At 32.4% G+C, this 13,519-nt stretch overlaps 1 protein-coding gene across 1 annotated transcript; it reads right to left on the bottom strand.

The window, feature by feature from the left end:
* Positions 1–1,715: 1,715 nt before the first annotated feature.
* On the bottom strand, positions 1,716–11,413 carry LOC134251046 (fibroleukin-like). Its single transcript, XM_062733411.1, has 5 exons — positions 11,317–11,413; positions 11,097–11,227; positions 9,498–9,591; positions 5,160–5,327; positions 1,716–1,948 (listed from the first exon to the last, which is right to left on the bottom strand). Exons 1-5 carry the CDS (start codon positions 11,411–11,413, stop codon positions 1,716–1,718), a joined length of 723 nt encoding a protein of 240 aa, XP_062589395.1.
* Between the last annotated feature and the right edge of the window lie 2,106 nt (positions 11,414–13,519).

Below are 13,519 nucleotides of genomic sequence, written 5' to 3'. Positions count from 1 at the left end.
TAGACCCCAAAAATCCGAGGTTCTGTGTCACAAAAGGCGTTGGGACGTTAAAGATCCCTTACTGCTCAATGGTTCTGAGTGCCGAGTAAACGTCAAAACTTGAAGCCCTTCACTGGTATATGGTGACGACATTACATGAGTGAAAAAATCTCGAATGGGACTGTAACGTGCCCGAGGTATGAGGCTTATGTAATTTGATCAAATCTCCAATGAAAGAGATATATTTCATTGTAACCAATATATATGGTATTTCCTGGTAGTTTTGGTAAGTAAATCCCTGTGTTGGTCAGTAAAAAACTTTGCAGAGGCAAACAAGAGCACAACATAAGATTATGTAAGTTTCAACAATGTTTTAATAAAGGAATAAATGTAATACAAATGACTTGATAACCAAATAAACAATGGTGATGTAATACATTTGGTCAGATCTGACGTCACATATTAGGATTTGGTAACGTTATTATGATCATTTGGTAACGTTATTATGATCATTTGGTAAAGTAATTATGATTTGGTAACGTTATTATGATTTGGTAAAATGGTATCTGTTGATTTTCCGAATAAACCAATTTCGTCAATGTAAGCTATAGTAAAACTTCGTAGAGACTGTTGAATGCCTTTAAAAATCTATTTGGTCAATATAATCTATTGTAAAAACTCCCCAAGCATTAGGTATTTCAGTATTTACGTACTATTTCTATGAAAGTTGTTGAGCAGACGTTCTGCAGAGTCAAACTGAAACCTCAGCGTCCGTGGAGACGCTTATATAGGGTAAACTACCGGACATGCGCAGTGCGCTTTACCTAACCAAAAAGAAAGTATAGACCAAAATGGCAGACGATACTAAAAACATCACCGAAGTGGGACAAACCATGAAAAATACGAACTATGTGACGCCGAATCGTAAAACAAATACATAGTAATAAACAATAAAGGTAAGTTGCATAAAAATGTACAATACAAGTTGCGTATAAGTTAACAATGATAAAATAATGATGTTCGAGGACGGAGAACAATAACCTAAACCCCCCTTGTAAATTAGAATCTTCCGAATCGCCATGACCAAAAATGAAAACAACGTGATCGATAGACACACATGAAAAACGGTATTTACGATCAATTTACACAATGCATTGTAAGTTAATTGTAATAGACATTCATAATAAATGTTGGAATAATTGTAGGAGTCCATATTTTTACGTATCCATGAATTCACAGTCCATATTTCACATCGCGGTAAACTTGGTCATTTACCAAACATGAAAGTGTAGGATTTACAAAACATGAAATAATAGGAAATTACCAAACATCATTTTTATAGTATACTTGGTAATGTTTACATTTCAAATATAATTGCTGTAAGAGAAATCATGCACAAATAATGTTTACAACAAATAATTATACACATATGATATGTAGAGGGGGGGGTGTCTCAAAACACAAATATTTCTCAAGGACGTAAAACAACATACAATCTATTAATCAATCACTAACACCAAATGAATATATGACTATAAAAAAATAACACACTGAAAACACACAATAGTTATTAAAGTTTAATGCTTTTCTTGCTGTGTTATATCCACTGATGCATTCTAGTAAACGTATGTTTAAATCATTTAATTAACATCATTTTTTTTTATAGAGAATTGTGTAACTAGACATCGAAGTTTCCCATTATGGGGCCTCGATTTCGTCTAAATTCTGATTTTTTTTTATCTGATCATCATCTTTGTTTCATGGACAAGTGTCCTGTTGGGCACCGTGGGGACCCAAAGTCGCGCTTCGTCGTCGTCCGAGTTCAGATAGGTCCATCCGCATTGATTAAACCACCACCCTCCGGAATCCGAACATTTTCCATCTGAAAATCCATCGTTGTCTCTATCAAATGTCGAAAATTGCATTCCATTGACGTTCCAAGGAGGCCAGTCATCTCTCAAACTGTCTCCTACAGAATTAAAATCATAACATTTAGGCAAGACTTAGGGTAATTGCTCAAAAATATGTTCATATTTGATTGAGAGATAACGTTTCGGGTATACATATATATAATTTTAAATTATGAAATGACTTCAAGCAATTATTTTTAAATATCAATGACTTTGGTCAACTTCTGAAATTACATGCTCCAATGGAGGATATGGAGATAACGAACAGTATCCAATATCAAAGTCCATAAAACAATACAGAAAGTCCGGGCATTTAATTGTTAATCTTGTCCGTCTGTCTCTATTTCCGTCATGTCACACCATAGACCTGAAGTAGAGCCAGCTTTAGATCTTTAGTCACACTATCCTATTACTCAACCAACTTTTTAAGCTGTTGCCAAATAATCTTTGTTGACTTTGCTTTGAACTCATGCAAAACATTTTGAAATTGTAAATTTCACCTTTAAAGGTTGCAAATGAAGGGTAAAAGATAATGTGAAATCTACACAAAAATCTGGCTCCCTTTTGCTTATATTGTTTGGTAGTTGATTTCTTTTTTGGAATATGATAGGGAATGTCTTTATGTGCAGTAAGGTTTCGGAATAACGACACGTTGAATTTTATGCTGATTAAGGGTCAAAATGACATTTTTGAACACAAACATGGTCAAAACCTTAAAGTAAGAAAAAGGGTATCATTTTAGACATTAGTTGGTCAGTAAATACGGGTACATTCTGGCTTTATAAGATTTGGTCAAATAACCAGCTTCTATTATTGTATATAAAAAAAAACTACTGGGAGTTAAAACTTCAACATGTACCCTGGCTGTTTATCGTGAATTAGAAAGAACATTTCGCATTATTAAATATTGGCTTAAAATTCTCAGATCAAAATACTGCCTAATAAGGTCAAGTGTTAACTATGATATTAATAATATGGCTCCAAAGTGGATTATTTTTGTTAAACAGACCCTTTTGTCACATGGTTTTGGAGATGTGTTGTATTTCGCCGAGTCAGTAAATGAAAAGGTCTTTTATATGTATTTCGAACAAAGACAAACTGATTGTTTTTTCCAAAAACTGAGAGTAGATATAGAAAACACTCATCCTCTTAAATTGTTTAAATATCTAAACCTGACTATACAACAGGCTGAATATCTTAATTGTATATTATTTTCATGAAAAAAAGACAGAAAAACATTAACTACCTTATTGTCTACTTATACCTGATATGATCAAAATTGAAAAATTTTATATACTTCATTTTCTTTTAAAAATTGGAAAAATATATTAAAAATATTATTATGAAATTTGTGTTTTTTATATACTTTTAAAAATTGAGAAATTTGTGTTTGAATGTTTTGAAAAGAGGGAAAACTTTACCATACAGCAATATCAATAATACGAAATACACCTGCAAAATTCCTTTTTGTTTTAGGATTTTTTTTTACATACATTTTTCTTCTGTAAAATTATGTAATAGCACCTGTGTAACACTTGTTTACCAATGTATATAAAGTAATGTTATATATTGCAATACGAGGGGTGATCAAAAAGTTCCCGAGCTAATTGAATAACTTCCATTAATGAAATAATATTTGATTTTAGTGTTGATTATATTTTGAATTAGTTATCTCCAATTTTAATACATATCTGCCACAGTTCTGCTCATGCGCAAATTACGTGATATAGGTGGTCACATGACCCCGTCCGTTGCGTTCTGTCACAGAAGCTGAAGTATTTTTCTGACTTTCATATTTCTTTCCATGCAAATTAATTTTTATAACAAGAACAGTTCATTTGTTAGAAATGGTCAATTCTCGGCAACAGAATGGGTGGATAAGAATGTTATTCCCAAACATGAGCATCGTGACCATCAAAACCAAAATCTTCTGTCTTGGGAGAGACGTTTATACAAGGTGGATACAGAATGGATGCCTCTTTTTTTAAATCATATCTAATATGTTTAAAATCTAAAGTAAACAATTTCCTAGGTATTTTATAATCATATCATTTTCAAATATTCAACTATTTTTTCAAACTGTAAATTGAATGTCTTTGATATCAAATTGCTTAATTAAAACACATCTATTTTCAAAATTGCTTTCACTAGACAACATAACAAGGTTCATTTTCAACCACCTGCCTTCCTTCACTAAAACGATCAATCCGATCATTGATTAAATTCATAGGAAGTGTTTTGTCTTAATTAATTGTGTATAAATTATATATTATACGCTACTGCAAAGGAATTTCCAAAATACTGTAAACGTATTACATTTGGCGATGTATTCTTTTTTAGCGTTTTTGGCGGAAAGAAGCTTCCGCTAATTCAAGTACAACGCTAAATGACTTAAACATATCTACATTAATAAGAACATTAAGAAATGCACTAAATCAAATCTACGCTAACTTGTTCAAATATCAATTTCCGCCACATATTGTACACGTCAAATATAATACATTTACAGTATACCATATACTTTACAGTCGTCCGTTGAACGCGTACGACTGAGATAACCATTGTTTGTCACAAGTTTTCTACATAATGAGTTCATTTTCCCATTGTGAAGTCACAAACAAGGAGCAAAACTTACTACAGCATATGCTATTTATAGGAATTGTAAATGGCTCTGTGTGAACCAATTTTTTGCTTCTGAATTGTGGATTTTTAGATATAGAGATAGTTCGCGAACTTTTTGATCACTCCTCGTATATGTAATGCACGTATACGCCAATAAGGGTACTAAATACTTAATACTGTATATCCAAATAAAAGGATTTTAAATAGTAACATTTTTTCTTCACAATACTTGAAATAAAACAGTAATAAAACAGCCAAATGTAGAAGAGTGGACTTGAGCTTAAAAACGATCTGAAGAGAGATATTTGCATTGCAGAATTTGCTAATGTGTCACTTTTAAGGAAAAAAATAAGCAACCAAATATTCAAAATATATTTTAAATTAAAATGATAGTGGAAAAGATTTAAAGCAATACAGTGTAAAAAGATAAGCCTTAAATATTGAATGAATTTATGTTGATATGTAATGTTTTCAATGCATGAAAATTTATCTGCAACAATTATAAATCAAGAGAGTACACCAAAGAGAGGAGTACGTTTCCCATACCTTTTTACATCATCATGTAATGACAACCTGTTCATCAGATTTTTTTTTTTACACACCGAATTCTTTACAAGCTTTATTCAATTCAGAAATAAATGACATTACCCAGAGTTCCTTCTGTGTTTCCGGCTATACGGAGCCTGTAGCCATCGGTCTCGTCTGTGATGTAGAACTGCTCATATTGCTCATACAATGTTGTTCCATTTGTCAATGTTATAGCAATATACAACGAAGTTGTTCTTTCGACAGTCAAGGCATGAATGAGGTCATTTCCTAGAATCAATTTAATTTAATAATTGTTTTCAATATGGCATTCAATTTTCATTAAAATATTGCTTGATTACTGTTTTTAGTTTCAATAGAGAATTTTTATTATATATATATATATATATATATATATATATATATATATATATATATATATATATATATATATATATATATATATATATATATATATATATATATATATATATATATGGACATCAGCATATGCCGGTAAAGAGCTTCAAATTTAAACCACTGTTCACTAATGATGGCTAGCCTATTTGTCATTGAAAGATCTTTCTCGTGATTGTCTATTGTGTTACGAGCCATGAGTTTTTAAAGTCTCATCCGAACACACACACAATGTTCAGTTCTAAGATCCCCGCAATGACTATTTACCATTTATTTCAATCGATTTAAATCAGCCGTAGTTTGAAAACACGCTTTCCAGTAACGGGACAATTTTATACGTACTGAACTACCTTGACGATTTCCATTATTATAATTTTGAAGGCTTTAAACAGGTGTATCATTTTTGTGCTATTAACGGAAATCTTAAATCCTTAAAAACGAAGTGTAAAATATTTTATAAAGCGTATGCACGAAACAATGTCAGTCAACGTTTATTTTTATTTGAGGCAGGTTTTGACCACATAAAGTGTCCATGAAGCGGAGGAGCCTGAACCAGCGATATTAGATTTTCCTGGAACAAGAGATATTTGGTTGTGCCAGAAATTCTAATATCGATGGTTCATGGGCACTTAATGTGGTCAAAATCATAAGTCAAGGAACTTAATTTGCTTTTACTCAGTTTATCCACTTATAATCGCAATTGCAACTTCTCTGGCCTTTCCGACTAGCGGAAAAACGACCTCGAATGAACAGGGTGTCCAAAAACATATATTACACATTTGATCATCTATAACTTAATCAAATCAAAAGCTTTCACAAAGATATTTTGTCAACATCTAGTGTATTAGCATACATTTTATATGACAAACTTTCGGGAAATTCTGTTTAGAAGTCAGGGAATTATAATGTTCTAATGATGTCATCATATTTTTAATATGGAACCTTCATATGAACAGCTGGTAGAAATTGTAATCTTTACTTTAGGTCTAAATCTGCTACTTTAGTCATTAGAACCATGAGAAAACAACATTATTTGATGAAAGTGCTCAACATAATATTAATTTACAGTTTTATGAGGGAGCATGAAGTTAAAGGCACCATAATTGACACATTACTTAATTCGGGTATTAGAAAGACTAGGGAGTGCCCCGACCAAAAAGAACGTTAGTACCATTGATAGAGTTATTACTGAAACTTTACAAAAATCCCTTAGACAGGCCTTACATTCATGAACAAGATAGCACCTTTGGTAAATCTAGTATTTATGAAATACCCTTTGATTTAAAATTGATTCCTTACAAGATATGTGTAATGTAGCATTTGAAAGAGACAGAAATTAGAAGTTGTTTAGAGTTTTCCCATTGGATTTGAATAAGACCCAACTCTGAAAATTTAACGGATGTATGGTTTTCCGATGAATTGCAAAATGACACGACCAGAAATATTAAAGGTGTTAAATAAATTTGCAGCCCTTTTTTGGTATTTGGTCTCATTTCATAATAATTATAAGATTCTACTTGGAATGTTACACAAGTAAAAACATAATGAAACATATTAATCATAGTGCTTTATCGATAGACACTACACAAAATTAGTTTTCAATTAATTTATCATTCATAAGCTACTTCAAACCTATTTTAAATACATTTATTGTTCATAACCCACTATCCTTTTATGTTCAATAATTGTAAGGCGAAAAAAGAATAAGATAGCAAACATGATCAGAATGGACAGGTTCTTGTTGACAGAAAAGGTAACAAACAACAAGTCTTTGTACCGCTTAATATTTTAAAATTTTTATTCAGAGAAAAATGTTCTACCAATCCTTTTTCTTTACTCCTCACTAAAATATTAAAATAGCGTAGGACACACTTCAAGAATAATGTCCTTCAACATATTCAAAAAGTGTTTTAAATCAGATACTTAAAAGTTATAAAGAATGTTTGGAAAAATTGAAATCACAAAATTTTACCAAAATCAACGACATGAAAACCTTACGACTTTTTTTAAATTCATATACAACCATTTGCAAATGACACTCGTAACTACTATCCTTGCCATTGGTCATTTGCATTTTTTTAACATTCTGATTGTACACACGCGCACTTTAAAGTTTATATTTCAACGAAATGTTTGAATTTCTGATTGACAAGAGCCGTGTGGTTTTTCCAACAATCTACTGGAATTGTCATGCTACCATTTGTACCTATTTTGTATTCAGATGATGCAGAATTCGTTCAAAACCTTATGCGTGAAAAGAGGAAACACATGCTTTCAACTTGAAATTTAGGTGTATCGACGATCACTGTCAAAAAAAAAAAGACGGGTTAATTCCCCATTCTTTTGTCGAAAAAATTGGGCACTGTATTACTACTATTATTACCCTATTTTCTTTAAAATTGTTTTAAAAAACAGAACCACATAGATTGTGTAACTATAACCATATACAGCACTCTCCTATACAATTGAATGAAATGCTATTTAAAATATTCATGGACTTTTCACCAAGAAATAATTCTGAAAATCAAGAAGGGCGTCCGGCATACCCCCATACCCACGACCCTCTTTTTTCGATAAGCAGGTGACAAAAATTCTCTGAATAACCTTGTTTGATTTTTTAGATCGATCACCCTTTTAATTGCTACATTTGTAAGGTTTACGTGCACACAATAATTTCTAGATCCTGGCAAATATGGTGATCGCTTCATTGCAGTCAATATCTTGGGAATTCGGTTTTTTAGTGTCATCTTTTTAAGTCATTTGAGAATCCAGTAGGGAAATGAAAATTGAAATTCATTTTGATCGTTAGAAATATTAAAATATCAGTTTTATAATGATCTTGAAGAATATCCTTCTTGAGAGGGAAAGTGCATTTATGCGTAAAAATGAGCCTTATGAACAAGGGACATATTAAAACACGCCAATGGGTATTTATTTTCAGATAGATCCATTTAAATTGAATGCACGATCTATCTTGTAATCTCTTCTGAATAATTGAAGAAAGGTGAATAATTGCTTTTTTAAGAGCCACTGAATCGTCATATTTGAAATTCAACATCATTCTGATTTTTTTATGTACATTTATATTTAAATCAATATTTTCTGACAGTGTCTTTTTATTTTTGTTAAATTCCAAATTCTAGCATCTTACCTGCAAACAAATAGTAAGAAATACATGTTACTTTAAAATAAATTGCAACATTCATATAAAGAGATAAGAAGATATTATCAACCTTTTGAAGCTTATCCATAATTCAGAGTAGAATTTGTAAATGACCATGAAATTAAAATTGTGTGTATATCTCCTCTTTTATCATATTAATGAATATTTATTTATTTAAACAAACATTTTGGAATTACTCGGTATAACGAGTCTCACATGATCGAATGACACTTAAACTGAATTTTAAATTTCTTATTTTATAGGTGATCCTTAGTATGATTTCTTTTTGTTAATTAGTTATATTTATTGGTAATCAAATTGATCCAATATATCGAATACACAATACTTGTACAACAATTATTTTCATCTATTTGCAAAACAGGAAAAAAATGCTTCCCATGCATGTCACTCATTAAAACATTATTCAAATAATCAATTTTTATCCTCTCACGACGGAGTTGGAAGGGGAATATAGAAACCTAATAGTGTGTGTTGTTGTTTGTGGGTGGGTTAGTGTTGAGCAAAACGGAAGTGACTTCAATTGCATCGGGATCGATGTCAAATGCCGTCTTGATTTATAGATATGTTCTTTGCGATGCTTCGTTTTTTGGTGTCCTTTTTTAAAAATTTAGATTCAATCAGTACACTACTTGTACGTGATGACAAACATCATTATATCAAAGATTTGAAAAAAAAATGTATTTGTTAAATTTTCTTTTACTTGGACGTTGAATTAAATTTCAATGTTTATTGATCAGTTAAGGTCTATAAAGACGTCATTAGTTGATTTAGATATTTGTGTACACTTTCCAAAAATATAAAGATATAAATAGTTGAAAAACAAAATCGTGAAAAAACTGAATATAAGTCAATTAACCTACCTAGCCAGTATTCTCTATCCTTTGATCCGAATCCTCTCTTGTATTCATTCCATGCTCTGTTGAATGGTATACCGTAAGTACGGCGTTGTATAACCTGCATGTACAAAAAAAATTTGGGAATATTTCTCAAATGAAAGAATATTTTATAGCGAACCTCAATATGAGGCTGAAGAATATCTGGAGATGGAATATAAAAGTAGAAATTCTAACAATTGTTTTATAACCTAAAATGTACGCTTGCTTAACTTGAATTACTACATGAAATCTATGGAAATAACGAACAGTGGGTTCCAGTAAATGTTCTTCCAAGCCTATTTCTTTACTCCTCACTAAGATATTAACAGTAAAGGAGAAGAAACTTCAAGCGTATTGTGAAACAATATATTCGAGAAGTGTTGTAAATCAGATGTGAATACTTATGAATTCCAAGTAACTTTTGAAAAAAATTGAAATCACAAAATTTTACCAAAATCAACAGCATAAAAAGTTTTGACTTTTCAACTTTATACACAACCATTCCCCACGATAAATTAAAGTGCAAGGTTTTTGATATCTGGCTTCTGCTATTTCAATAAAAATAGAACTTGTTTATTTACTTACCTTTCAATTGGGCATTTGCAATATTATTTTGTTAAAATACATTCTGATTGTACACACCAGTGCTCTCAAGTTGACATAAAACTATGTTTGAGTCTCTTATTGACGATATCTATGTAGGTTTTTGAAGACGGGTTTTCCAACAAACTTTTGGAATTCTCATTGTACCAAATGAGACCTGTTATTAGCAGACCTACATATTTTTTTTTTGTATTTCTGCATTCATATGATGCAGAATATGTCCAGAATCTTTCACGTGAAGAAAATCTTATTGTGGCCTTCAACTAAACATTAAGATATATTGACAACCAAGCTCTATAATAAACGTGATGAATTCAACTTTTCAATCGTTCCCCGAGCATGACAAGGAGAAAACGGCGGGTAGGACCGGTTGGCAGGGGATGGTCACTCATCTATGGAACTTGGTTTTAAAGGTCAGTTTTTGCTTGCTCTCATTTTGTATTGTTTTATCGACTTTTGAGCTTGAATATTTTTCGTTATCTTCATATATTTCATTCAAACTCAGAAATTCATTAAACAATACAAAATAGGAGTAGAGCAAATACGGACCTCCAAAACATCAGAGAAGGGATCAAATGCCATTAAGAGTGAGCATCCCCTGCCGACCGGTCACACCTGCTGTGTATCGGGAAATAACGGGAAAATCGATCAACAATTCAGTGTGTACTAGTATATAGTACCCTAACAATGAGTATGAAAACAGCAGTCAGCATTTGACTAAATGATAAATTGTAATTTTGCTGACAAGGTCATTGTATCGACCATAGAACTTCCGAAATGAAACTGCTGTTATTCTTGTTTCAGCAACTTGTAACCCAAACAATAGATAGATGTAGCGAATAGTCTCTCTGCACCTGAGATACTTCAAAACAATAAGAAAACCTGAATTTTTAAAGATACTGCTCGAAGAATCTATCGGAATTGTATAATATGCAAATTCTACAGTGCAATTCAAAAGTTAATATTCAAAAGTGAACAAACCGTCCACCCCCCTCCATCTGTCCTCATATCACAAAATACGTCTAGAGGTCTCTGTCTGTCCCTCCATGGGTATATTCTGTATACACCAGATAAAGCCGGGACAAGGGCACGTAACTCCAAACAACTGGACGCTTTGAAAATAATATTAAGCATGTTACATCAAATAAAAAGGTGGAAATAAAGTACAATTTCACAAACATGTTTGACTTTTAATACTTACCATATTGAAATGTGTAATATCTCCAATCTCCAGCTTCATTAGAACTGTTTGCGAAGTTTTCACTTAGAAACTCTCGTAATGTTTTACATGATTTCATTCTTGGGCTATATAATAATGCCACACAAGCCCAGTTGATGGCACAATTTGTTGAACACACCACAAGACTAACTCCATTCAATTCAGAAATTTCTTGTGAAATAGTGCCAACGAAAGTAATGAAGTGCTTGAATTTTGGAGTGAATTCCACTCCAAAAACCGAAAGAAATAGTACAATACCAGTAAAAGATATGGTCTGCAGAAATGTTAGTTTGGACATGTCTTTTCATTTGCCGAAAGAAGTATATGTCTAGTTTAAAACCCAAGCTACTAAATAATATTCTTAAATGTTGCATGCCACGTGACATATCAAATGCATCAACAAGTTATTGAATTCCCTCTTTATAACATATGTATATTGTCTTTCTGAGGTTAAATTTTTATTTTAATCAATTTTTAATATCTTCCTCTGTTTATAAAAATGTATTAATTCTCTGGCAAAATATTGAAAGGAGATAGGTAGACGCGCTTTTATGCATATGAGCTAATAAAAAGCACAGAAAAGATATGTAAAAAAAGAGGTTTTCACGTATATGTTTTAATTATATACTGTTTTGCCTCAGTCATTTGTAACTATGTTACATATCTCTATATATATACAATTGTAAAATCTGATAAGATTAGAATAAATGAATTTAAAATTCAATTATATTCCGATTTTGATATTTATGAAGAAGTTATGACAGTGAAGCAAATTGCAATAATTTATTTTTACTTGTTTGTATACATTGTTTTCTCACTTTAATGTGCTCTAGAAATAGAAATAGATAGATAGATTGATTGATTGATTGATTGATTGTATATTTTTTAACGTCCCTCTCCAGAATTTTTCACTCATATTGAGACGCCACCACTTGCCGGTGGAGAGCTGCAAATTTTGTCCTTTACTCGGAACTCAGGGCCATTGAGCAGGGAGGGATCTTTTTCGTGCCAGCACCTACTGCGACACGGGACCTTTGTTTATACGGTCTCATCCGAAGGACCTGTATGCACGTCCCACAGTGGGATTCGAACCCGCGACGTAAGGATTGACTCCTTACTTCGCGACTCTAGAGCAGACGCTCTAACCACTGCGCTACGCGGGCGACGAAATAGAAATAGAGTTGAAAGTCCTTTATGAGTTATCATCCATCATAGGTGTGGTCTACGGGGATATATCAAAATCAAATGGTCAATATATTTGTGTAACTTATGATTGGATATAGTTTTTTTTTTACCCCCTGCTTGAAAATCGGGAGGGTATATTGTAATCGGGATGTCCGTCCGTCCCCCCGTCAGTCTGTCTATACGTCTAGACATTTGTCGGTCCGTCCGTCCGTCCTGTTACGCTTTGGGGTACCATCTCTTACTCTAATATTTTATGTATTTGCAACTCCTCTTGTACCACTGAATGTTTGATGAGACTTAATGAGAATCTTTATTACATTACATTTTTCCATTGTGATCTCCTTTTTTACTTTATCATCCGAAACATATTTGAGGTTTCGCATACCAAAACATGGACACTGCCGGTATATTCATAAGGGAGGCGGAGTATCATTTAGTGAGCTCATTGCTCACAGTACCTCTAGTTTATAAGCATTATGTAAATGTTTGAGAGACATGATAATGTACGTGCTAGCAGAGCTAGATACACAATTAAATGTATATTTTTCAGCCAACTACATGTATGATATCAAAATTAATTTACGTCCCGGGTTCGAATTCTACTGTGGGACATGGAGACCGGTCCTTTGGATGAGACACTATTAACCGAGGTCCCGTGTCGCAGTAGGTGCTGGCACGAAAAAGATCCCTCCCTGCTCAATGGCCCTGAGTGACGAGCCTAGGACAAAATTTGCAGCTCTCCACCGGCAAGTGGTGGCGTCTCAATTTGGTGAAAAATTCTCGAGAGGGACGTTAAACAATATACAATCAAACAATCATATCAAAATTAATTTTTTCTTTTTTAAAAAATCGACGAAACCGGGCCAAAATTGCTCAGTACTATGTGCATAATTATGATATCTATTTCAATGAACTATATACGGGAGTTTGTAAAACTTTCTTTTTTTCAAAGCCTATTGCAATGGGGCTCTTTTGATTTCTTTATTCTTAGAAATAAAAG

The sequence above is a fragment of the Saccostrea cucullata genome, unplaced genomic scaffold (genome assembly GCF_032062105.1).
Source record: "Saccostrea cucullata isolate Sc308-1 unplaced genomic scaffold, CSIRO_AGI_Scuc_v1 ctg746, whole genome shotgun sequence".
Lineage (NCBI taxonomy): Eukaryota > Metazoa > Mollusca > Bivalvia > Ostreida > Ostreidae > Saccostrea > Saccostrea cuccullata.
Note: the sequence above shows the minus strand (reverse complement) of the source record. Positions and strands in the feature narration are given on the sequence as shown.